The 27,361-nt window shown below is 41.6% G+C and overlaps 1 protein-coding gene across 9 annotated transcripts in view; it reads left to right on the plus strand.

The window, feature by feature from the left end:
- LOC125640344 (contactin-4) overlaps positions 1-27,361 on the plus strand; it is a 646,262-nt gene that overhangs the window by 314,376 nt on the left and 304,525 nt on the right. For all 9 annotated transcript variants that reach the window (XM_075130265.1, XM_048858825.2, XM_075130266.1 and 6 more), the window contains one exon: positions 14,078-14,218. In XM_075130265.1, the coding sequence (XP_074986366.1) occupies positions 14,164-14,218 (55 nt within the window). In that variant the 5' untranslated portion in view covers positions 14,078-14,163. The remainder of the gene's footprint in view (positions 1-14,077; positions 14,219-27,361) is intronic.

Below are 27,361 nucleotides of genomic sequence, written 5' to 3' on the forward strand. Positions count from 1 at the left end.
AGCCCAATCCTGAGACATACTGTGTGACTCAGTAAACTCAGTCAAATTTGGTGGCAATCGGAACCTCAAAGGATTTGGATCCATTGTGCTGTTCTTCTGGGAATATTCTTTTCCTGGGCTGTATCCCCATGGTACAGAATAGTAGAAATGATACTAAGTATCTCTAGCTTGGATTTGTTTGAGGTGGTGCAATCGAACAGGAGCCAGCTTACTTTCTGGCAGTTGCACATCTTTTCATTTTCTTCAGATTATGATGACTGAGTTTTGTGACAGCCTACGGCAGATGTGCAACTGAGAGATGAGACTTCATATGCAACGCATGCCAAAGACCGAAAAGGTCTGACAAATATAAATGACTATGGTGAGTTAGAAACTCGTTTGTTGAAGTGTTAAAACTTCTTGAGATGCAATGAAATGAAGTCTCTATCTAGCCACTAAAAATAAATGCCCAGAGGAGAAAACTAGACAGCAAATTTGAGGGTTTTTTTTAAGATATTCAAATTTATGTTAAAAAGAGCATCTCTCTTCCATTTATGATGAACACATTCTGTAAATGTGTTATATATAAAGTTGTATATCGTTTGCTTTATCAGCCACCAGATATTAAAATGCATTTTATAATGGAGTTTTGAAGAGGATAATTTCAGCAAATGAGCTTGAGATATTTCGGTATCTGACAAACATGCCGTGAGAATAACAAGAGCGCGTAGAATACAGTGAGAGATGTCACTGGTACTCTCCCATTACCTTCTTCTCTCCTAACTATCTCTCTTTTTTATTTATTTTATTGATTGATTGATTTTTGTGATGTGAAAGGGCTGTCTCTGAAAAAACAAATTTTGCATAACTTTTTTACATAGAGATTCACAGCAACACCTACAATACTGAGAGGGTTAAAATCAAGTCCTAAATTTAAACCTAGGGTTTAAAAAAAGATTTAGGCACTATATATCAAGAACATAGATTTCTGTAAAGACTTGGAGTTTGTGGGACATACATTGTAGGCGGCTTCTATTTTGGTACATCAGGTTTTGTGTGGGTCAGTGATTCCACCTGTGAAAATGAGTATGTACCATTTAGTGACACACAGTCTACATTTTCAGAGTAGCAGCCGTGTTAGTCTGTATTCACAAAAAGAAAAGGAGTACTTGTGGCACCTTAGAGACTAACAAATTTATTTGAGCATGTAGTGTCCAGGAAGTGGATCTCTTGTGTGGACTGGTCCAGGCTGAGGTTGATGGTGGGATGGAAATTGTTGAAATCATGGTGGAATTCCTCAAGGGCTTCTTTTCCATGGGTCCAGATGATGAAGATGTCATCAATATAGCGCAAGTAGAGTAGGGGCATTAGGGGATGAGAGCTGAGGAAGCGTTGTTCTAAGTCAGAATATGAACAAGAGGCTGCTAGGCAGCTCTCCAACACCACTTTCTACAAGCCATTACCCTCTGATCCCACTGAGGGTTACCAAAAGAAACTATACCATTTGCTCAAGAAACTCCCTGAAAAAGAACAAATCCGCACAGACAGACCCCTAGAATCCTGACCTGGGGTATTCTATCTGCTACCCAAGATCCATAAACCTGGAAATCCTGGACACCCCATCATCTCAGTCATTGGCACCCAGACAGCAGGATTGTCTGGCTATGTAGACTCCCTCCTCAGGCCCTACGCTACCAGCACTCCCAGCTATCTTCGAGACACCACTGACTTTCTGAGGAAACTACAATCCATCGGTGATCTTCCTGAAAACACCATCCTGGCCACTATGGATGTAGAAGCCCTCTACACCAACATTCCACACAAAGATGGACTACAAGCCGTCAGGAAAACTATCCCCGATAATGTCACGGCTAACCTGCTGGCTGAACTTTGTGACTTTGTCCTTACCCATAACTATTTCACATTTGGGGACAATGTATACCTTCAATTAAGCAGGAATGCAAAGTTGTTTCCAACTAATGGGTCTTTGGTGGTCAAAAATTAGATCAGTTTTGTGGTTCCGAGTTCCAGCTCTCTCATCACAAATTCACCACTGTATTTTGCACTATACTGCAAGCTCTTCAGGGCAAAGACCCTCTCTCACTATGTGTTTGTACAGTACCTGACAAAATGGGGCCACAATCTTGGTTGGGTCTTCTAGCAAGAGCTCCTGCAGGCCAAAACTGCCTTATGCTAAATTTGGAATTTGGCACCACTGTAATTGTCACATACTTTCAGGGTGGACAGAGTGAGTTCAAAAATCAGAAGCTAAATTTTTTAAAACAATTTGTTTACAAAATCTCATGATTTTGAGACAAACTCATGATTTTTTGGATTCAGACTCTCATGGGGGGATGTGGCAATTGTGAGCAACTAAAGTGCTTGTGGTGACAACAATTTAAATGAAAGGGTAGGTTTGGGGTGACAGGGTATGCCCAGAAAGGAGGCCTTGACTCTGGAATTCACTTACTTCCCTTGGTTTGACAGAACCTAGATTTGTGACCTTCAGGAAACTCTGAAAAGATTATCTATTTCCCCCAGGGTTTTCCAGGGATGTGCATGGAGTTCAAGGAGGCAAGGGAAAGAAAAATAATGATTTGTGGGGACTTTGCTGAATTTTTGAACGTTTGTAGTGATTCTACAGCAATAACATGCATAGTCCACACTTCTTTAGTTGGGAATAAATGCTGTTATGTGTACAAATGAGGAGAGAGTGCCTGCACCCTACAAGCCAAGTTGAAGGTTTATGTAAAACAATGTTTTTCAGATTCAATTCTGACTAATATTCTGAAATATTAAACCAGGAAGGATCAGATAAAGTGTCTATAGGAGGTAAAGTACTCTCTCTTAAGGTCTGATCTTACATGAGCGGTCTTTATACACACAAGCAGCAGTGGGACAAATTGGGTAAGAAAGAACTACTAATTGGAGTAAGGATTTAGACCCTCAATAATTATCACAGCAACTGAATGCTTCTGAAATAACTTAGTTCATTTGTTCCTTTCTCCCTCATTTCTTTTTTCAGGAAATTAGCAAAAACAAATACAAAATTAAAACAGCACAGGACATTTGATTACAGAACTCAGAAACAACTCCAGTTAATGAGGTCTTTATTCTCAGAAGTGATTGGCTGGGTTTTTTGCATAATTCAGCCATTTGTTATTCTCAACAGGTAACCAGAACTACTGAAATTACTTGCCCACACAACATGTCCACAATGCTAATTAAGGAGCTAGGTTTATGTCATGATACAAACTGAACCTGCGACATTGCAATTGTGCTGATTGTTCCTACATTTTTATAATGATGATTGTATCATGCTCTGTGTAATATTGTGTCTTTGGAACGATCACACGTTTCCAAAGACAAGGTTTTTTTTTAATCTCCGAAATCCTACACGCGTTTATTTTCAGCCTTTTTCATGAAAACAGGATGAATTTGTATCTGTTTGTGGTCTATTTTGAACAGTCAGCAATATTTTTAATTTAATTACCAACCAGCTACAACATTTGACAATATTGATTGTATCATGTGAATATTTCACTATTTTTTTCTCTAACCGTTTTGGCAGCAAGTAGCTATTGAATAACCTATGGAAGCTGATAGAATCAGGAGGGTAAATGTTAAATTTATCCCACAAATTCTAAGCTGTCTGTCACATTAATGTTTGTTTTAAGTTTGTGTCAAACAGAGGAAGAAGGTGGCATGGAGTCTGCCCTTGGGAAGGACCTTGCGCCTAAAGCAGGGGCGGGCAAACTTTTTGGCCTGAGGGCCACATTGGGTTTCCAAAATTGTACGGAGGGCCGGTTAGGGAAGGCTGAGACTCCCCAAACAGCCAGGCGTGGCCCGGCCCCACCCCCTATCTGACCCTCCCTCCCCCCACTTCTCACCCCCTGACAGCCCCCCAGGACTCCTGCCCCATCCACCCAGCCTTGCTCCCTGTCCCCTGACTGCCCCCTGTCACCTCATCCAACCCCTCCTCTCATTCCTGACTGCTCTCCCCGGGACCCCTTCCCCATCCAACCACCCCTTCTTCCTCCCAGTCCCCTGACAGCCCCCAGAAACCCTGTCCCCCACTGCCCCCCGCCTCCCCATCCAACTCCACCCCTTCCTGACTGCCCCTGCCCCCATTCAACCCCCCTGTTCCCCGCCCTCTGACTGCCCCGACCCCTATCCACACCCCCGCCCCCGACCACTCTCCCCAAACTCCCCTGCCCTCGATCCAACCCGCCCTGCTCCCTGCCCTTACCGCGCTGCCTGGAGCACCGGTGGCTGGGGGCGCTACAGCAGCACTACCCAGAGCACCAGGACAGGCAGCCAAGGCTCTGCAGCCCCGCCACCCAGAGCATTGCGCCGGCAGCGCAGTGAGCTGAGGCTGCGGGAGAGGGGCCGGGGGCTAGCCTTCTGGGCCAGGAGCTCAGGGGCTGGGCAGGAGGGTCCCGTGGGCCATGGTTTGCCCACCTCTGCACTAAAGGCATGTAGCCAACACCTATAAAGACAGGAAGACTGTACAAGGCTGAGCAAAGTACCAAAGGAGGCACTGTGATCTAGCAGCTAGAGAAGGGGATTGGGAGCCAGCTTTCCTGGGTGCTGCTTTGGTGTGTGATCTTGGGCAAGTCTGTTAAACTCTCTGTGCCTCAGTTTCCTTACCTTTAAAATGCTAATATTAAATCACCGTCGCAAAGAACCTTTAGTTCCTTGGATGCAAGTATAAATTGTAATAACTACTTTCTCATTTATTAGTACAGCATTATAAAAAGGAACATAAACCGTTTTTAAAAGCCGTTGGTAAGTATCACGGTGAAATGCACTATTTACATGTCTTGCAACATAATGCTCAAAGGACTGAATCCAAACGCTCCATCCTTTTGACATGGAGGGCTCTGAAGGCAGCATAACCAATGCAATTCTATAAGATAGAAGGGTTGACATGCCAAGAATCTGCACAAGGTGCCTTCACACCCCTGTGCTCCTTGGGATTGTGCTCTACAGGACCCTTTCCATACTTGTAGGGTGATTATGTTTGAAGGAAGAATGGGACCAGACCAGGTCGCTCTGTGACTGCACAGATGCTAGCCACTTACTGTGTGTGGTGAACAGTCCACAGGAGCACTGCAACACTAAGGCTGCAGTAGTCGCTATTGAGAGGGTCTCTTTCTTCCCTTCAGTTTGTATGGGAGGAATCTTCACTCCTAATAGAGCATTGCTGCACCAAGCCTTTGTATTCCTGTTTGGTGGGGACCAGTATTTGACTTGTGTTGCATGTTGCATCCTGAATTTCTGAGTTTGAAAATGACTGTATTTCTGACCAAAAAGACTCCTGGCTTTAAGGGGTTACTGGTATGTGGCTTGAAAGCTAGTAGGGACAATGACATTCAGTCTTTGTGCTCCTAACTGCACTCAGGTGAGAGCTGTGAAAATCATAGCGTACTTGCCACTTTAAATCTGACAACTCATATATTAGGTTTTGGAGTGTTTTGTGCTTACCTTTAGTTCTTCTTTTGTTTAGGTGATTAAAAAATGCCTGTTGCTGTCTGTATGTGCACCATGCTTCATTACCAGTGATTTATTTTGGAGTTCAGAGGAATTGGCACTCTGTAGCACACCAATGGGTAGAAGAAAAACAAACGTGAGAAGATTGCTAAGAAAGCTTTCTTGCTACTACTACTTCAGCTGAGAGCCTGAGGCGTTTTGCAAATTTTATTTCTGAATGTCTGCAAAAGTGGAGGGTCTGTATGCTGGACTCTGGGCACTAACATTTTCATCAAAGATTACAGTGCTTTCCTTTACAGTGGAGGGAAAAAGGGAGTTCCATCTTGTGGTGGTCTTTTTCGGTACAATGTGAACTCACCAGCCCAAGTGCCCTGAAGGCTAAAGTCCTGTTTTGTTTTGTTTTCAGAAGCATTAAGCACTCACAACTACAGTTGGAATTAATGAGAGCAATGTGTGCTCAGCATCTCTGGAAAACCAACTGCTAAATACCTCAACAACTATGCACATCCTGTTTCTTCTAATACCTTATGCTCAAAGCTTGTACAGTCAACTTTCTCTGTCAAAATCCAATTAGGAAAAAGGTGCCTTTCAAAACAAATTGCTACTGATGGTGGCATTACCAAAAGTAAGGATAGAAAAGCATCTGCACAAGTGTTTCGAGGTGGGGTGTTTCAGAGGGGATATAATTAGAGTTTAAATCATGAGGCTCTCATTTTTATATCTTTAAAAAAATTGCACGCTACTTTGACTCCATTGATATTTCCTCTTAAGAATAAGAATTCCTTTTATGAGTGTTCAGGTTTGTTGCATTCCTTTGCAAAAGTAATACCAAAGGCTTTTACTCAGCCAGAAAACATAGAAATTTGAGATGGGAAGGATCTTTTCAATTATCAAATTCGTTGCCCAGGCTTGGTTGTTTCCTGTTCTAAGGTGGTAATCATAAAACATGTACCAACACTTTCAGCACAAACACAGCTGTTGGCAATGGGCCTACTGGCATAAATAATAACTACACATGTGAGAAAAGGTTTTCAGGCTCAGGCTCATTGATATGTGAAATGGGAGAAGAATCTGCGATTCTAAGTATAGGAAAATAAAGCAGTATCTAAGATACCACCATATTGTAAAGATCGATGAATATTAATTCTAATGGTGTGCTCGCGCCTCCCCTCCCCACTTACTTTTTACTTCCTCTCATGATGGGGCTTGCATTATTTCTATTGGAAGATTTTCCCATAGCCCATTAGATGTCACATTTAGGGACCAGGATAGGTACTTTATCATGCAATGCCAATGTTGGGCTGGCATGCCAATAATCCAAGTGCCTGTTTGCAATGGGACTTCTGGGAAAGCTGTTATATAGTAGCAGGAAGATAATGCTTCTAAAACTGTAATATCATTCCAGGAAATAATTGCTTTCAGCAACGGTATTTCTGGGAATGACATCAAAACACGGTACTGGTCCAATAGAAATTCAATATCTGCAAGCACATCCTCAAGGAATGTATTCTAAAGTAATTGCTAAACCTGAGGTATCCCCCGCCCCCCTGTACATGCATAAAATTTTCTTTGAGGTTCGAGGAAGTCCTGAAGGAGACAAGTGCCATATGTAGGCTGGTCCTTAATGTCACAAATGATGAGAATTTCAACTTTGATTATAAAAAGAAACTAACACGGCTGTTACTCTAAAACTTTGATTATAAAAAGAAAAGGAGTACTTGTGGCACCTTAGAGACTAACCAATTTATTTGAGCATAAGCTTTCGTGAGCTACAGCTCACTTCAACGGATGCCATTCTCTAAGGTGCCACAAGTACTCCTTTTCTTTTTGCGAATACAGACTAACATGGCTGCTACTCTGAACTTTGATTATGTCATGCTGGCTGGAGTGGTTCACGGCATTGAGTGCCAAACTCAGAGCAGACACACCATACTGCTTGTATATTCTATAATTAGATGTCACCAACCCAGTAACAAATGTGAACTCTGAAGCACTCTAACAGTCTTACCACAGAGTCATACAGTCCCCTTGGGCATTCCAGTTTGTCATGCCACCCAGGTATGCTGAACTAGTGATTATTGATCTTTACTGTATGGCAATCAACTAAGATTAAGGTTGTATCCAGTCCCAAGAGCCCAGTCACTTACCCCAGGTCAATTTGTACCTCAGATCTCACACCAAAGACAATGGTTGTAGCAAATGAAAGAGTTATTTACAGGTTAAAACAGACAACATAAATAAACAAATCAGTTGCAGATATGGTTCCAAAAGGTGACAGACATGTAGTAATCCGTCAACACTCCATGTCTTTTAGGGTTAACCTAGGTTGACCTTTGGGATCTCTGCTTCTGTTTCCTAGCTGCAGCAAACAACAAAGAGATGAAGAATTTTCATGCCAGGTATCTTTATTTCCAGAATTCAAAATGATGGGACAAGCTTCCTTGCACATAGCACCTTCACCCCTGTGAGAAGGCCATTAACCCAGTCTTTTTATTGTGATGTGTTACTACCCCCCACTTAGTATTGATAATCTTCCTCCGTCTGCCTGGGCTCACAAATTCAGAGCAGCAACGTACAAGTATTTTATAGTTTAAACACTACACTAAACATTAAATACATCTTTGCAATACGTATCTTGAACACGCAGATGAGCTGGTCTGGTTTCTAGCTATGAATTTGTCCATGCTCAGCTGAAGCCTACAGCCTTGGCAAGAGCTGGCACCTGGTCTACCATCATCAGAGATTACTTCAAACTCCTCTTCTTTAAACCAGATGATCTCCCTTTGAAGTCTTCTGATTACATTGAAAATGTTGAAATAAGCAGAATTTTAGGGAGTTTTTCACATTTTCCATTGTATTTGATAAATAACTGTGCTGAATACTAATAAATATCTGTCTCATTATTTTGTTTTCAGCTAAAACCAGGACAGGTAGTTGTGGTGTTAAAATGATTTTATGGAAGGGAAAGAAGCTGCCATCTTGAATGCCCTTCTTAAATGTTTAGAAGAAATTTATAACATCATGTCAGTCAATGATCTACTTTTCTCTTTCTTTTTCCTGTATACTGAAAGTTTCTATGCAAGTTTTGAAAATGTGAACAGAGATATATCTGCATGTTGTGGTATAATATATACTTGGAAGCCACCTTAATACTTCATTCCATTAAGACCAGACACAGCACAAATATGAAAGGTCCCAATTACTCCCCTGTGTGTGAGCACCCCAATTTCTGGAAGTAGGATGGCAGTACTTGTGACTGCCATGGCACATTCTGGGGTTTCTACCAAAAGATAAGCACCTCAAGAGGAGGAGTTAGAAATTGCAATATGAGCCACATGAATGACAGAGTGCTATTTGGCTGCTTTCTGATGCCTATGGAAAAATAGGGAAGAAAGCAAGCCAGATCTCCAGGCATATAGTTCCAGTTCTGTCAGTGACTTGATTAGCCATCAGTTTGATCGAGTTACCTACAAACAGATCCCCAAAGTCCATTAAATCAATGGAAATCCTTCAGTAGGCTTTTTGGATGACACTTCTAGCATCTATTCTCAGTTCTTAATCTGTAAAATGGATGCTATAATACTTCCTTACTTCACAGGGATGTATGCAAAGCACTTGGAGAGTTTTTTGGCTTGAAATTGGTACTGTTGTTGTTAACCTTTCTAATAAAATGTGACTGGTGAATGTGATCCAGGAACCACTTTGTGCCAACTAGCATGGGGCACGGAAGTGGGTGTATAGGGTACACGGATCTCCTGGGTCTGGTATGTCTATTCTAGGTCACCAAAGAATGTCATGTGAGGTCTCAAATAAAAGCCACTCTCACACTGGTTGTCATTTCGAAATGCATGTACAGATGTTGTGTAAGGAGTTATGTATATACAGTGAAAATTATGTTCTAAAGTCTCAGTGTCTAGGGAATGATCACCAGCAAAGGTGAACAAGTTTTCTGTCAGATATATATATTTTTAATCTAGGGGGCTTTTTACATGTAAATTAAGTATTGTGTAGTTTACCAGGAGTCTCTTCTCACCAGTCTGAACTGAAGGTTAATGAAGGATTGTGGGAATTTCGAAGAAGAAAATTAACAAAGGTTTCTCACCATCAGAGGAGTGAAGTTCTGGAACAGCCTTCCAAGGGGAGCAGTGGAGGCAAAAGACATATCTGGCTTCAAGACTAAGCTTGATATGTTTATGGAGGGGATGGTATGATGGGATAGCCTAATTTTGGCAATTAATTGATCTTTGACTATTAGCTGTAAATATGCCCAATGGCCTGTGATGGGATGTTAGATGGGGTGGGGTCTGAGTTACTACAGAGAATTCTTTCCTGGGTATCTCGCTGGTGAGTCTTGCCCACATGCTCAGAGTTTAGCTGACCGCCATATTCGGAGTCGGGAAGGAATTTTCCTCCAGGGCAGATTGGCAGAGGTCCTGGGGGTTTTTCACCTTTCTCTGCAGTGTGGGGCACAGGTCACTTGCTGGAGGATTCTCTGCACCGTGAAGTCTTTAGACAATGATTTGAGGACTTCAATAGCTCAGACATAGGAGTGGGTGGGTGAGATTTTGTGGCCTGCGATGTGCAGGAGGTCAGACTAGACCAGTGGTTCTCAAATTAGGGCTGCCACTTGTTCAGAGAAAGACCCTAGCGGGCCAGGCTGGTTTGTTTACCCGCCATGTCCGCAGGTTCAGCTGATTGCAGTTCCCACTGGCTGCGGTTCGCCGCTCCAGGCCAATGGGGGCTGCAGAAAGGGCAGCCAGCACATCCCTCGGCCCGCACCGCTTCCCGCAGGCCCATTGGCCTGGAGCAGCGAACTGCGGCCAGTGGGAGCCGCGATCGGCCGAACCTGTGGATGCAGCAGGTAAACAAACCAGCCTGGCCCGCCAGGGCTTTCCCTGAAGGAGTGGCGGCCCTAGTTTGAGAACCACTGGACTAGACGATCATAATGGTCCCGTCTGACCTTAAAGTCTATGATTCTATGAACAGGAAAGCAAGCAGTGGGAAGGGGAGGATGTATCTTGAGCTGCTCATCAAGGGTTGCTCTACTGTATTTGGGGGACATCCTTTTCATCCTTCACCAAGGTAGTAAACAAACAATGAGTTTACTGCATGGAAATGGGATTACAACCAGGCTTGGTTCAAATGGCTGGAGAGAACTTTGGCTGAGATAAGCTTCTCTAGCTGAGAGGATAACTTATTGGTTAAGTTTAGTCTCTAAAAAGCATGTTGTGATTTTGTTTTGCCTGTAACCATTTGTTTCCAATATTCTTACTCACTTTCACTTGAATCTCTGTTCTTTGACAATGAATGTACTCTTGTTTTCACTGTAAATATATCTAAGTGGTGTGGAGTTAAGCAAAGTGATGATCCTGTGTTAAATCTTACACGCTGGTGTGTACTGTTCCTTTGGGAACAGTGGGCCTGGAAATTCTGAGAGTGTTCAGTGGACAAGGGGTGGGACGCTACAGGGAACAGCCCCAGGATTTTGGAGTTGGTGTGTGCCTATTGCTACCTGTGCTGAGAGAGTGAGGTGCTTATGTCACCAGGGGCTGGTGGTTTCAGGGAGAGGATCCACAGCAGGTACAGACCAGACTTCCTCATGCTAAAGCCAGGTGTTGGTGAGGTGTCTCACAAATCTCAGTACCCCTGGGGATCATCATAGTTAGTCTTTCTATATGCTAGTAGCTGTGTTTTTTTGTGGCATGTGTCTGTGGGCATTGGAGATATTTTTCTGGCAGTATATTAAGTTAATTATAAGTGTTATCCTACCTCTTGTGTTCTTAATTAGGTATCAAAGGAAATACTACATATGAATTACTATTCTGCTCAAGTTCCACTCAGTTTATTCCATGAAGTGAGAAGAATAATCCTAAACCATTGAACGGCCCCAGTATAGTACAAGTTTTACAAATAATACCTTATACATAAGGATCTCTGCTTATTGGTGAGAATACGTTGTTGGAAAGCCAGAATGCTAAGAAGAAATTCACAACATGATGTTGAGCGTAGGGCAAAATTCTACTCTCAGTTGCACAGATGTAAATTGAAAATAACTTCCTTGAGTTCTGTGGAGTTACCCTGTACTTCTGTTACTGTAACTGAGAGCACAATTTGGCACATAGAGCATAACTAGTTTTTTTTACCTAGTATGAAATCTGTATTACGAAATGGATACTTTTCCTCATTAATTGCTGCAAGAGAGAAACGGCTTAACATTGTAGATCAATTCAGAGGTCAGTCACGACATTTTTTTAAATACAATTAATTATTAATGCCCTAATAATTCACTTAAGATGTTATTCGTTTCATTGATCAGCCCTTCCTGCTTATCTACAACCAGTCTAATCATCATGCATGTCAGAATATCTGAATATATTCAGTTAGTCTTCACCCTCTTCAAATTACATCTTCAGATCAGAAGATAAGGGTTCTTAGTCTTCTCAGCACATTGAACCTGACTTTATGAGAAGAATCTTATCAATTTTAACTCACAAAAGCAACCAGAGACCTCTAATGATACCATTTCACTTTCTATTAGTCATGCAGTTTGTCTTGTAAACATGAAGGCCCCTTAACTTCCAGACATCAGTGATATGAATAAATGATAAGAATGTATGATTGGGTGGAATTATGTATGTATTTTTAGTATTTAAATGCCTCCTGTGGTTATTTCTGGACAGGAGCCCTTTGTAGAAAAGCGGTATTTTCTCCTCCTAATTTGTAATGGAGATTAGAGTGCCAGGAAAAGATCAGGTTTCATTTGGAAATGCTTAGATGATAATTCCATTGAAGGTTTCCAGTGTGTTTCAGGTTCCTTATCTGAGGATCGGTAATTGTGCGGATGCTTCAGAAAAACTTCCCAGAGAAGGGGCGGGAAGAACAAAGTCATGCTCTACTGAAAATATATTGCCTTGAGACAAATTGATGTGACTCTCAAATGTTTTACAGCACTGTAATCCTTGGCTGGCCTGATGGTCTAGTGCAGGGGTGGGCAAACTATGGCCCAGGGGCCATATCTGGCCCTTCAGACGTTTTAATCTAACCCTCAATTTCCCACCAGGGAGTGGGATCCGGGGCTTGCCCCGCTCTGGTGCTTCAGCTGGGGGCTTGCCCCACTCCATGTGTGCCATGGCTCCGCATGGCTCCCAGAAACAGTGGCATGTCTCCCTCCACCTCCTACATGTAGGGGCAACCAGGGGGCTCTGCATGCTGCCCCCACCCCAAGCATCGCCCCTGCAGTTCTCATTGGAACCACAGCCAATGGGAGCTGCAGGGGCAGCATCTACAGACGGGGCAGTGCACTGAGCCACCTGGCTGTGCCTCCACATAGGAGCTGGAGTGGGGACATGCCTCTGCTTCTGGGAGCTGCTTGCAGAAAGCACTGCCTGGAGCCTGCACCTCGACCCTCTCCTGTGCCCTAACCCCCTGCCCTAGTCCTGATTCCCCTCCTGCCCTTCAAACCTCTTGGTCCCAGCCCAGAACACCCTCCTGCACCCCCAACCCCTCATCTCCAGCCCTACCCCAGAGCCCATACCCTCAGCTGGAGCCCTCACCCCCCCTGCACCCCAACACCCTGCCCCAGCCCAGAGCCCTCTCCCGCATCCTGAACTCCTCATTTCTGGCCCCACCCCAGAGCCCATACCCTCAGCTGGAGCCCTCACCCCCCCTGCACCCCAACATCCTGCCCCAGCCCAGAGCCCTCTCCCGCACCCTGAACTCCTCATTTCTGGCCCCACCCCAGAGCCCACACCCCGAGCCCACACCCCTCACCCCCTCCAGCACCCCAAACCCCAATTTTGTTAGCATTCATGGCCCTCCATACAATTTCCATACCCAGATGTGGCCCTCGGGCCAAAAAGTTTGTCCACCCCGGTTTAGTGGTAACACGACATGCTGCCATGCAGAAAATCTAAGTTACAGTATGGAAATTAGTCCAAAGCTGACCATGTCACTGCAGGGTCATGAGGAGGAGAGGGAGTGTCCTGGCTCAATAGGTAGAGAGAAGGCCTCACTACCTCTGGAGACAGTCTCCTTTGTACAGAGTGATATTTATGATTTCTGGAGGTAGCTACATTTTGCTTCGTTCAGTTCAGTTGCTGAAGTACTTTAAAGTTGTCAGACAGTAAAGAGGGATAATAGTAATACTTTCATCTTCAAAGTGTTTTACACAATTAACTAACTAATAACAGCACCCCCATGAGGCAAACAGGTGAGTTTACAGATGGGAAAAGTGAGGTAGAGAAGTTCAAATGACTTGCCCAAGGTAACAGAGAAAGAGGAGGATGCAGAACCAAGATTATGTCACATGAGTCTGCCTTCCAGTCCTATGCTCAGATCACTTAGACCGCACATCTCACAGATATAGTGCTCCTCTGCAAATACGGAAACACACTCTGTAAATCCTCTTCTTTGTTCTTCAGATCCATAATTTCTAATTCCTGCTCCCCACCCCCAACCCACCTGGACTGACTTTATAAAACAACAATTTCTGTTTCCCTCCAGGTCTCAATTTCATTTAGCTCACATGGAAAGATACTCTCATAGTATGAAGAGCTGTAATCCTAAATCTCATTGTAATGTGTCTCTCTTTTTTTCCCCCTCACAGATTAAAGGTTGTGTAAAACTTAAAAGAAGCAGCATTTTATTCACTAGTTATTGGACGTGATCCTCCTTTGACCTCGGAAACTGAAAATGAGGTTGCTATGGGAACTGCTCGTGTTGCAGTCATTCATGTTGTGCCTTGCAGGTAAAGTGTCACTTTAAAACTTTTTGATTTAAAAATGCCACTGTATTTCACACTAATTCAAAAGTATACCAAGTTTTATATGTCAATGATAAACCAGCAAAATAAGACTCCACTCTGTGAACTGCATTAGCAAAGGCTGCTGAACAGACCAAAGCAACGCTCTCAACCTGCTCCTTTAATATTGATTAGTATCTCCAAAGCTAGACCCTGCTATTTCAGATACCAGTTCTACCCATTTTTAATTGAGTTGCTGTTGACGAAAGCTATCATTTTGCCCATGTTCCATGCTAAGCAGTTCAGTGCTCAATTAAACACTGGTATAGTATAACACTAAATCCTTTGAGAACAATATTGAGAGGAATGATCCAAATAATTTGAATAATATGATGCAACACTGTACTCATCTTTTTAACTGCTACAGCACTGTTGTGAGTGAACTGCAGAGTTGTCGGTATTTCAGTCCTCCCTCCTCCCTTAATGCAATCTAACACTTCTTCAAATGCTTGATCCCTGCTCACCATAGTCCAGATCCTCTCCCACCTATATTGTCATCATCTTGTTTTTCCAACACCAAGGTTGGGTAGTCCAGAGGTTATGAACAGACCCCATCCACATCTGTTCTGAGGCATAATTTGAGCCTGTTTGGTGTTGCCTGAATGGTTTTATGTTATACCACTGTCTCCTTGGACATTCTCAGCCTCTCTCTCTCCATTGACTCGTCCTGAAAGAACAATTTTAGGCAGTGGGTAATGGGATGTTTTACCAACATGGCCAACCCGTTGTAGTTGGCACCTTTTGATGATTATAGTCATGCACTGCACTTATAGTCTTCCACAGATGTCATCGTTTCTTGGTCTGTCTGGCCTTGTGACACTTAAGATATGGCACAGGCACTTCATCTCAATTGTTTGCAAATTTTGCTCCAGGTATTTTTTCAGTACCCATGTTTCACAAACAAAAAGTAATGTGGGTACAACGAGTGTTGTATGTAGTCAGGTTGTAGCTCGTATGGACACTCGTTTTAAGATCCACACACTTTTATTCAGGCATGCAAACATTGTGTTGGTAATAGCTACCTGCTTGTTGATGTCATCTTCACAGCAGTTGTCGTACAATGAAGCCCAGCAGAAACTCTACTTTTTCAATGTCTACACCATTTTAATGACGAGTTTAGCCTGTTTCTTGATGTTATCATCGGTTTTGACTTTTGTTCCTTCATTTCTAAGCCCCATTCTATGGCTGTTCTGTACAGGTTACTTGCTGCTTCTTGGTTGTATTCCTCTATAAACACAATAACTATGATATCTTCTGCAAAGTCAAAGTGATTGATAATTTTCCCCACTGCAGGCTCAACGAGTGTTGCTGAGGGAGTTGAACAAGATGTTTTCTAAGTGTACAGTAAAAGTATTGGACTTTATATGCATCCCTGTTTGACTCCAGTTTTCACTTCAAACCACTCTGTCAGCTTGCCGCTGACTCATACTGTATGCCAAGCTATGTTATACAGACTCTGCAATATTTAAATCAACTTGCTGCTAAAACCATACCACTTGATTACTTGCCACAGAGCCTCTCTGTTAAGACTTGAATACTTAGGCATTCGTTGACCTCTGTGTAACTCCAACATTTGATGAAAAACAAGTATCTGGTATGTCACAGAACATCCAGATCAAAAGCCATCTTATGACTCAAAGGATTTCCTCTGCTCTTTTTTTCATTCGGTCAAGAATCACTCTACAGCAGTGCTGGGCAACCTGCAGCCTGTCATGGTAATCCGCTGGTGGGCCTTGAGACAGTTTGTTTACATTGACCGTCCACAGGCACAGCCGCCCACAGCTACCAGTGGCCGTGGTTCGTCGTTCCCGGCTAATGGGAGCTGCAGGAAGCGATGGCCAGTATGGCCCTACGGCCTGCCACTTCCTGCAGCTCCCATTGTCCGGGAACAGCAAAGTACGGCGACTGGGAGCTGCGGGCAGCCTTGCCTATGGATGGTCAATGTAAACAAACTGTCTCGCGGCCCACCAGCGGATTACCCTGAGGGGCCGCAGGTTGCCCACCAATGGCTTAGATTGTATTATGATAGCAGGGTCATGTTTCCCTTGTAGTTTAATGCTCACTATGCGTGATGAGACACATCTAAAGATTTTCAAAGAGCTGTAAATATTTTCTGATAGTATGAGGGCATCTCCTTCATTCTGGGCATTGTCTGTGCTTCCACAGTAGATGGTTTTATGGTGCTTTATGGAAAGTTCACCACTTCCAGTCCAGTGTGTCTCACAAATGCCAAAAATGTCTATGGAAAAAGACATCTCTCTAGTTATGACTTCTGCAATTAAAATTCTGACTTTGTCTCATTCATCCACCTATTTAGAACTATAATTCTCCCCAGCAAAGAGGGATAAATTGATTTCCCTTCCCTGTCTCCCAACCTTCTCTGCCCTGTTTCAATGTTTTTCCTGCCTGCATCTGTGCAGTCTGTTCTCAGCTGACCTTCTGACCCAGTGCTGTTTTCTAGTTTGATTGTCTGCTCAACAATATGTAACTGGGAAATGAGTGCTTTGGGGAGTGTAGGCCTCAACTAAGTGAGAGTTTCTGGGATATGACTTCTTCCCAGCAAGACTGCTATACACTCTAAACCCCTTCAGTGGGAAAATCTCCAAATCCCATGATCCCTAATTCTCCCCTCCACACCTTTAAAACAGCTAGTCTCCTAGGTATTATCCACTTGGGACCTATCCAATTTCTTAAACATTAATCTTCAAAATCACTTTGTACACTGTATTTTTGCAAAATACAAGCCCTACTAAATAATTTCATATTTTTTTCTAGAATGGAGGCCTGCTTTTCCACCCCCCTCTCTCCAGAGATATGTCACTTGTCTGAGAAGCAAAAGCACTAAGGCAATACAGCCGAGCATACACTCTTAATTCAATCGAACAAGCCACTACTTTGCAAACAATGGATCTGATTCTGATCTTGTTTACACAGATGTAAAATAGGAATAGCTAAATTTGCATTATACTACTAAAAGCAGTGTGAGTGAAATCAGAATCAGACCCAAAATTGTGATGAAAAACACATTTAGAGGTAGAACAAAGGATTGCTCATGAATGATAAAGAAATACAGTAAGGTCATTTTGAATCTTCCTCCTCCCTCGTTAAGTCTTCATTGATAGGTTTCTCATTACACAGTATTAATATTCTTAAACACGTGCTTTGTTCTAAATGGGGGTAGTTAGGTTTTAATTAATGTTTTTGTCATCTTGTTGTTCATCTTGATTGCTCTAATTTATTCACTGCTTGATATTCAGAATTCTTAAGTGTTTTCTTCATTAACTTGTGTTTTCCTCCCTTATTATATTTTTATGTTTCTGTGTTACTTTTGAGTATTCTCTAAAAGCCAGTTGGAAATATGTTTATTCTCTTATACTCAGGACCACTGAACATTAGGCCACTTTGTCTAAATCTAAGTATTGATTTAGGTACCTAACTTCAGGTACCCACATTTGAAAATTTTGGCCCAAGTCTCTTAAATGTACTATGACAATTTCAGAGCAGGATGAAAACTAGTTACAAAGTGTTATACTATTCCATACATGGTACTAGAAATTCTAACTCTAACAGTGTGTCTTAGGTATAGATCTAGTATAATTTAACTGCTACAGCACTGCTGTGAGTGAACTGCAGAGTTGTCGGTATTTCTGTCCTCCCTCCTCCCTAAATGCAATCTATGTTGTTTATAAATAATAATAATAATAAATTCACTCAATCTCACAAACCACAAGAATGCATGTTTATTTGCTATCATTTCCACCCCAAAAACTCATAAATAAAGAATCTGTTTCTCTGTGAAATATAAAGCAATTCAGTAAAAGAATAATTCAGAGGACTGTGTTTGGGTTTTTAGGCCTGATGTTTTTTCCATTCCTACTTTTCCCATTTAAGATCTAATTTAAATGAAAACTGGCCTTAACACAGATTGTTCGCAGCAGCAGTTTTTCCCTCTTCTGTGCTTTGCAGTGAATTTCCCAATGATATGGTGTCACATTCTGTGTTCCAGTTAAGTTGCACTCACCCCAGGAATGGAGTGGGTGATCTCAAGTTTTGGGCACGTTTTATTTCAGGTGACGAATATAGGAGGCTTGGTTTTATGGCAAGAGAGAGAGGTGCTGCTGCTTTGAGAGAATATTTGTAACTCCTGCATTATTGTGTCTTTAATTGTTTGCCAAAGATGGCCAAAGCTTTGGATAGGGACATCCTTTGATGTGGAATTTCCCCTTAGAGTGAAATCGAAAATAAATAAAATTGTACTGTCCTGGGACTGTTCTAACTTAATCTCAGCTGTAATGGCCCCCTGTGGGCCATTCTGCAACGGAGAATAGCCACAGCCTGGTTTGCTCAGGCCATTTGCTCAGGCCATGACCCCATGATCCCCATAAGGGGGGAAATATGACAAAAATGTAAAATATGACATGGTTAATTAAAAATTGTTAATTAGTACGACAGTGGTTAATTACTAGTTCTACAGCTGCCTTACTGTATGATGTACATTACAATACATAAAATACGCTTAAAAAACCACCACCTATCTCAAAAAGCTTGCAGTCTTTATTTTATTTGATGTATTTTTAGAGCACCAACCATGACTAGGCACCAAAATAAAGTAGTTAAAATATAAAAGTACTGTGCTCTCCTGTTCCTAGGGAAAGGTATACATGATTCAGGTTCCTTTCAAAGTATCTCTCAGTAAAACTGAGATTTTCCCAAAAATATGTCATAATTAGAAACTAACAAGGCTCCCCAGTTCCTAATTCCTTTAATTGATTGCATGGGATTTAGTCTCTTGGTTTTATGGATAAGTCTTCTTCAGCACTACAGAGGGGGAAGAAAAACTTACCTTCCAAATGTGGCCTGGACCAAACGTCATTACTCTCCTTTTCTGAAACTCCTTGTGATCTCAGAACATTGTTTTTACCTGTGAAAACTTGTAAGACTCTGCATAGAAAGACATATAGGAAGAAAGAGGGGTGTCAGGGAATCCCACTATGGAATTAGCACCATGAATCAAATCAGACTTTTTGCGTTACTTTAAATTTTCAAAGATTGTGTATCATTTTGTTGGGCTCAAAAGAAAGTATTTTTTAAAAGTCCCATGGTGTTAGCTAGAAAGCTTTGTTGACTCCATCCCTTCAAAAAAAAAAAAGTTCAATCAAATCAAAAGAATATAATGAGGTAATTTTCAGTTTTCATAAAAATTATGGTTTAGTACTGTAGTAGTCTGAGATTAATACAACCTCAAACTCTAAATCTGAACACTCCTGAATCTTACTGTTCAGAATACAACTTTGGAGCTAAATTTTGAAGCCTTTTCACATCTCTTAAAAGTAATTAATTCATTCCAATTTCCAGAAACCACCTTTTTAGCGCATTGCCAATTGTCATTTTAGCTATCCAGTTAGGAAATCAGCTACTTACCTACCTTTCTGGTCATTACTATGAGCTATAAAGGTCAGAATTCTTAGCTCTTCTCTCACACTGGGAAGCAGTTGCTCGCATGAGCAGTGTCACTGAAGTCAGTGGGACTATTTGTGTGAGTAGTCATCAGTGTAAGAGGCTCACAGTCTACTTTAATATTAACTCTAATGATGCAATGAGGAGTGTTGGAAAAAAATAAATTATATATAGACCAATCCTGGACTGTATTTAAATGTTACCTACAGGTGAAAGTCTATTAATTCCTTGAGCTATCTAGTCTCCCTCATATCCTTCACTGCTGAAGGTCCACCTAGAATGAAATAAAACTCCCAACATACCCTGTTCATATACATATGAACCATGAACATATACAATATAACCTTGGATCAGTCTTCAAAGTTCATTTTTACTTTGATCATTCCAAGATCTTGTTTTTGATCACTGATGGCATTTTCCCTGGACATCATAACTAATGCCAATTGTGACCTCTAACCTGGGGTGCCCTTTACAATGCTTTGCTGCTGTAGCTTCCAGCCTGGACTGCTCACAAACATCCCCCAGCATGTAAATCACTCCCAGTTAGGTCTCTGTGTGTGCTGCAACCAGCCAGCCACACCTTGGCTCTTACCAGCCTTGGTTATGCTGCCAGATAACCCCCAATCCCCGCCCCAGTCTCAGAATTTCCCCCAGAAATGTATGTAATGTTCTTCCCAGCCCTCTTCTGGACAACACAAATATTTTAAGTCCATTATTCCTTTCAGGGAATAATGTGCCAGTTTATTATTTCAAAATAGTTATTCAGACACCTCAGTTTAAATACACTGTATTAGATAAAACAGCAAAACAAATTTATTAACTACACACAGAGATTTTAAGCGAGTACAAGTAATGAGGCATAAAAGTCAGAAATGGTTACAAGAAAAATAAAGATAAAATGCTTACTAATGGCTAACTTAATAAACTATATTCGATTCAAGCAAAGTTTCTTACCTCATGCTGCAGCAAATTACTGACCAACCTCTCATATCAGGATCCCTTCCCCAGAGTTGAACACCTGCTTCCTTTGTCTCTGCAGGTATAATGAATGAGATAGCCAGACAAAGAGAAAGAGGTGTCTTAGGGTATCTGTCCCTCTTTTTATCGTTTTATCCCCCCCCCTTGAAAAACATTTCCAAGTGAGAACCAGTTTATGTGGAAGGATATTCCCTGCTGGTTTTTTCACCTGTTTGAACTTCCTGTGCTTTCCTTTCCTGCTGGATGACTCTGTTTATTGCTTAAATGCAAATTAAGGCAACCACACATTCCTTTGTTTAGGAGAGACATGTTGCCAACTTCTGTTTGGGCAGGGCTGTGAGGTTAGGAACCATACAAAAGAATCTTAAAACTTCACATATAATGTTGCCACAGATATTTTACAAGGACAGTTGTGACCAGGAAATTATGAGTTTTCAAATGAGACCTTACAAGGCATATTTTGTACAAAGATTATTTTAATAGTGTGTAGGATGTGAATACAAGGGTGTATTCTGTCACACCAATATTCTTAAAGACTCTGCTATATTTTCTAGAATCTTTCCTTGAATTGCCAACTTTGCAGAACTGCACTCCTCATAATTATATTAATAGTACAATGCCAAACAATCCTTATGCTAATAATTGTAACCCAAGGGGGAATGGCCCATAAAAAAACATTTATCAGGCTTTAGCAAAGATCCAGCAATCTCTTTCTTGGAAAGTATGATATAGCCATATGTCACAGAATAAAATATATGTGGATAGGGATGGGAAACTGAAGCTATGGTATAGAATGGGCCATGTGAAGGCAAAGAGATGATACCAGGAATGTATATGGTCCAGTATATCTGCCACGTATGGCAATTCTCCATGCAGAAAATATCTCCCGCACATCCCCCAGAATTTTCTAAGCATTGATACACAAAACTAAAGCAGAAGAATGAACTGAGGAAAAAATTGATTGTGTGTTGACTGAAACTTTGTAGTAATATACGGCTGTAAATCCTGCATATAAAAATGACACATTCTACTTGGAGATGATATTCAGATGACATGTGACCTTGAAGAACTAAAACCAGCCCACAAAGCAAAATCTTCCAAACCCCACTGCAATTTAATTAAAATGATCAAAGCATAAACAAATGATAAATTCCACTCATGAGACTAAACTGAACCCAAGTCAACCAAAACAGTAGTAATAAAGAACAACTAATATGAACCATAAGAGAATCTAGGGAAGTGTTGTGATGATAAACAAAATACATCAAGACCTCACAGACGTAGCCTATAAAGCTGAGGTAGCAAGATGAATAATCAAAATGCAAAGCCACCGATTAAAGTATAATACTCCAATGTAAATGACACCAACACCAGAAATAAATTAACACACCAGAAAAGCACTCCCATTGCTACAAAAGAAATGAATGTCAAGACAACCAACTAAGCATAAACTTGTGATTCAGGAGCAAAGCACTGTAATAATTTTAAGGGAGCATGAAGATTAAACTTTACAGAAAAAAAATCAGTTACATCAGATAGGTTCTGATTTGAGTGAAATGATCAGACTAATTTTTACATATGGTACCAGGCCCTTCTGACCTTAGGTGAAGCCCCACAATTCATGGGGGCATAAAACATAAAATCAAGTTCATCAATCATTTGGATCGTTAGTATTCAGATTAATATGAAGAGTTAGGAGAATGAGAGTTGATAGCTCTACTCGTGGAGTGGTGGGGTCTGTGTTACTTTAGTTGATTCACTCAGCTTTTCTAGGAATGGTACTTTTGCTTACTGGGTGGCATATTGTCTAAAGTTGAATCCTTTTAATGCAGTTTTATTTATTTTGTTAGCTTCTATAATTTAATGTTTTGAAAATTCTTGGTTGCCACCCGCAAGGGACTTTCCTAAAAGGTCATTTACCTCTCAGACGGTTGCTATGACTCATGCAACATGTAGAACAAAGCAAAACTCCCATTGATTATATTGGGGCTTGGATTTCACCAGAGACTTTTTTTTTTCCTTGAGATGAATTTGTGTGCTCATGAAGGATGCTGGATTGACAGCATTGAATACGGAGGCCATAATTTATCCATAAAGGAAATAATACAGGGCAAACTTCCCCTCCCCTATCCCAGTAATGGACTGTATCCTCAGGTGGTGTAAATTGCTTGATTGCCTTCTCTAGAAGCAAAGGCACAGATTCACTATCTTCTATAGAGCAATGACAATTTACACCATCTAAGGGTCTGGCGCAACCTGCCTAAAATCTGACTAGAAGAGGCTAGTACTACAGATGGTAGTTCTTCTCCATGTGTAATGTATACTTGACCTCGAGTTCTCAACAAAGGTGCTTCTTGAGGCGGTGGATTGTGTGACATTGTCTACCAGTTCATTTAACATAGGCCACCAACGAATCAACAGACAGTAGAAGCTTTAAGTCTGTCTTCCTTTCCAGGCGAGTATCATCATGGATTACGGCAAAGGGGAAACTAGGGGAAATGTATTTGCAAACATGCTTGCCAATTGCAGTACAATTTTGTACATGCACTTTTCTTTTCTTTTCTTTTCTTTTCTTTTCTTTTCTTTTCTTTTCTGTTTCACAAAAAAACCATAGGCATTGCCATACTAGATCAGCTATGAGGTCCATCTTGTTCTCTATCCTGTCTCTGACAGTGGCCAGTACCAGATGCTTCAGAAGAAGGTATAAGAATCCCTCCGCAAGCAGATGTGGGATAATCTGCCTCCCATATTAAGTCTCATCCTGGTCTCTAATAATTCCAGACTGCCTTAAACTCTGAAGCATGAGGATTAATATCAATTTCTAAATTATTACCATTAATTGTAACTCTGGATATTCTTGTTGTTCATATAAATGTCCAATCCCTTCCTGAATATTGCTAAGTTCTTGTCATCATTGACCTACAGGAGCAAAGAGTTCCACAGTCTAATTACACATGGTGTGAAAAGTGTTTTCTTCTATCAGTTTTGGACTTGCCACTTCTTAATTTCATTGAATGTCCCTGTGCTCTTGTGTTATTGGGCAGCCAGAGAGAACAGAAATTCATGACCTACTTCCTCTGTACTAGTTATTATTTATATGCTTTTATCATGTTGCTGCTTATTAATATCCTGTTTAAGGAAATCAGGTCTTTATTTATACATTTGGAGTAGGACCTTTTTTGTGTGCAAATATGAGTATTCTACATGTTACCAAGCATATTCACCTGAAAGTTTTGCGATTGAGCTCCCTCCCCACCCTTCCACCCCCCATTTTATAAAATACACAGACATTGTGTGTTTGGCAGTGAGGATGTTAGACCACATGGAGAAAGAGAATAAGGAAACCAATAACTTCTAAACAAAATTTGTTTGCTCCTGTAATTTCCCCCTCTCTAGTTCTTCTGGGATATTTGGGTTTCTAGTCTTGTTCATAACATTTCCTCAGAGCTCTTTGCAAAGCAAAACTTGTCAAGTAAAATTGTTTGTCTTCCTTCCTTTTTTAGAATAAAGCTCATAAACTCATGCCCAAATAAAAGAATCCATAAGTGACAACTTATTATGCAGTTTTATGATAATGCTTTTGTTTTTACTAAGTGTGTTTTGTCATAGGGAAAAAGCTATAAAGAGTTTATCCATTTAGTATTTCTGAGTGATCGGTTTTAAAATTAAAGTGGCCATTTAACAGACTTCAAAGTGTGCAGGCCAAAATACAAAGACTTGATGTGTCGCATCATGAGATTTATATTAGCTCTATTGATTAAAATGCACGCAGAATTTTATTTTTACTCTCCAACAAAATAGCTTGGTAATGAAACCTATTGGATTGTCTGTGTAAGTCTTTGGTTTATAATCAATGAAGTGATATGTATAAAGATGAGTTTGTTGTCATTGGTTTGTTGTATGATAGGGCCTGATCCTGATAGGTGCTGAGCACTGCTGCTAGCTCCCAGAATCGTTTGTATATATAAAAGGAAAAGAATAGCTGAAACTTGCGGGGAGAATGGCAGGGATAGGGAAATTATGTTGGAACCCTGCTAAGAATTGTGCCTAACATGAAGGTGGCCGTATAGGGGAGTAAAGGAGAGTTAGGATGCCCCCACCCCTTTTGAGCTCGTGTTAGAGCTTCCCAGATCCTAGCTCCTGTTGCTGAGGAGCAGAGGGGTTGTTCCAGAGTTGCTCCTTCCTTGAGAAAGTGTGTGGTCAGAAGGCAGAACCATGGCATCCAGCCCCCTATATGCACTGGTGAGTGCAGCTGGTTAGATGCATGGAAGAGAGTATTTTATACCCCATAAAGGGGTGTCACAAATTGCTTCCCCATTAGTACAACATGAGAGCCCTGGAAGAAATACTGTCCGGCTGAGCAGTGTCCCTGCCTGCCCTACAGATTGTAGAGGGCAGGGATTAAATTGAATAGATGCAATAATTATGAAAGCTAGAGAAGATGAGGGGGATACATAGTTAAAACAAGGCTACTGCAGAGAAGGAGAAAATGATACCAACGTAAAACAAAATAAGAGAATTGTAGTGAACTCTTACTACAAAATGAGAACCTCTTCCTCCTGTCACACCCTAACTCCACCTTGGCAGTTTTTAGTGGGTGTCTGCTGGGTTGTGTTGTGTGTTCTCACACTGTGCTTGTGTGAAGCATTATGCACACTTTCCTTGCAGTGCATTTTCCTTTCTCTTGATGCATGTGTTTTCTTTCAAGGCATGAAGTGACACCTTTACTCTTATACAATACTTGAGATTAAAAATCCTGTTGCGCTATTCAATTTTTTCAGTTAAAAATCTTTGCCTGTCACCCAGAACATAGCTAGTATTTTTGCAGCACTCCAGACCATTTTCAGGGTCGCATTCTCAGTAGTAAAGTCAGTGGAGTTATGCTCATTGACACCAGCTAATGTTCTGTTCCTCCAATTCTAATTTAGGTAGTGATTTCCTTTCTTCTACCTGTACATCTAGTAAAATTGTCTTCTGTAAACTTGGGTTTCTGAAGATAACCAATCTCCCAACTCTGAGGACACTTTGATACATAGATCTCCGGGTATCTCTCAGACATAAAATGAATGTGTCCTCACAACACTCCTGCTAAAACTGTTGTACTAGAAGGAGACTACCCATATACAGATGGATAAGGTGTGGCCTGTATTTTCAAAAAGGTGTGTGCAGACGTGTGCACATTTGGTATTTTGCCCCTGATTACACAGCAATTCACACTCAGCAAAGTGAAGGTGTAATTGTAGCATGGGTAGATTTACCCATGATAGCTTTAATCTATCTAACACTGGTAACAATAGTAGGGAAGACGTACCCAGGGTCCCCAGTGGGTTTGTACTTGGGGGTCTAGCCCACACTGAAACCTGATCTACTTTATCTTCCCTATTATTATTATTATTTGTGCTAGCTAGATTAAAGCTAATATAGATATGCCTACCTCTGCTGCAACCACACCTACACTAGACTCACCCTCAATGGCAGAGCCAGGAATTGAATCCAGGAATCCTGACTCTTCACTCCCAGATCTAACCTCTCTTCAGAACTCCATCCTCAGGAACAGAACAAAACAATCCCACCTCACCCCAAACCAGTGGCAGATTAGCCACTGTGTCCAAGGGCCCCAGCCAATTGGGGGACCCCAGAAAAATGGGTGCCCCCATGACATGATCCCACTCCCCCCACCCCCAGCAGGAGCACCAGGCAGACAGAGCGGGGCAAGCCCCTGTGCTCCAACCCTGTTCCCCCCAGGCAGAGTGCCGGGGAGGGAGTGGGGAGGGACTGCAGGCAGAAGCAGTGGGAGGGTCTGGCCCAGGGTCCCACAAAACCCTAATCCGCCAGTGCCCAAAACACAAGCAACCAAAATGCCTACAACTTTTCATTTTATCATAACATGTGCATTCTTTCACACTGGTTAATAGCAGTTTCCATTATTCTCCACCATGAAAAAAAAATCGGAGGCCTACACACAATAAGTCACATATGGCCAGGTTTTCAAAAAGCCTCATCACCAGATTTTTCAAATGTACGGCACCATTTGGGCGGGCGAGGACAGATTTTCCAAAGTGCTCAGCTCCCATCAGTTCCTATTATGACACTTAGGGCCAGATTTTAAAAACGGATCAGCACTCTAAGTGCAAAGCTCTTTCAGAAATCTAGATCCCTCTTCTGGTGCCTAAATGTGAGCTCTTGAAAATGTGGCCTACAGTATCTCATGCCTATGTTGTTCTGCTACTTTATGAAGCATATGCTATTTTGTACAAAGGGTGTTTATTTAACATTTGAAACATAATTGTTAATGGTGATTTTGTTGCTTATCACCACACTGTGTCCTGTCTCTGTATTGACCTGAGTTTCTGCAAGATGTCTGACTACAACTTCTTGGGTTTGTGTCCCTTTCTCTGCTTATGCATTAGTTCATTAGCATACACAGCATACCCTTTTTATTAACACCAAATGAACAAAATAATATTACAGTTCTTCATAAAATGGTGAGATGTGATTTCCCTGCTGCTCAGCAGCTTTCTATTAGTCTCTTTGGGTTTCAGTTCTGCCACAATGTGTCCTCGTCTCCATTGGAAGTCTTGGGACAGCATCAGTTTCCTGTGGCTATGGCGGTGGGTTTCACGGGTAATCGGCCTGGTTATCTGATGATCTTGT

The sequence above is a fragment of the Caretta caretta genome, chromosome 7, assembly GCF_965140235.1.
Source record: "Caretta caretta isolate rCarCar2 chromosome 7, rCarCar1.hap1, whole genome shotgun sequence".
Classification (NCBI taxonomy): Eukaryota; Metazoa; Chordata; order Testudines; family Cheloniidae; genus Caretta; species Caretta caretta.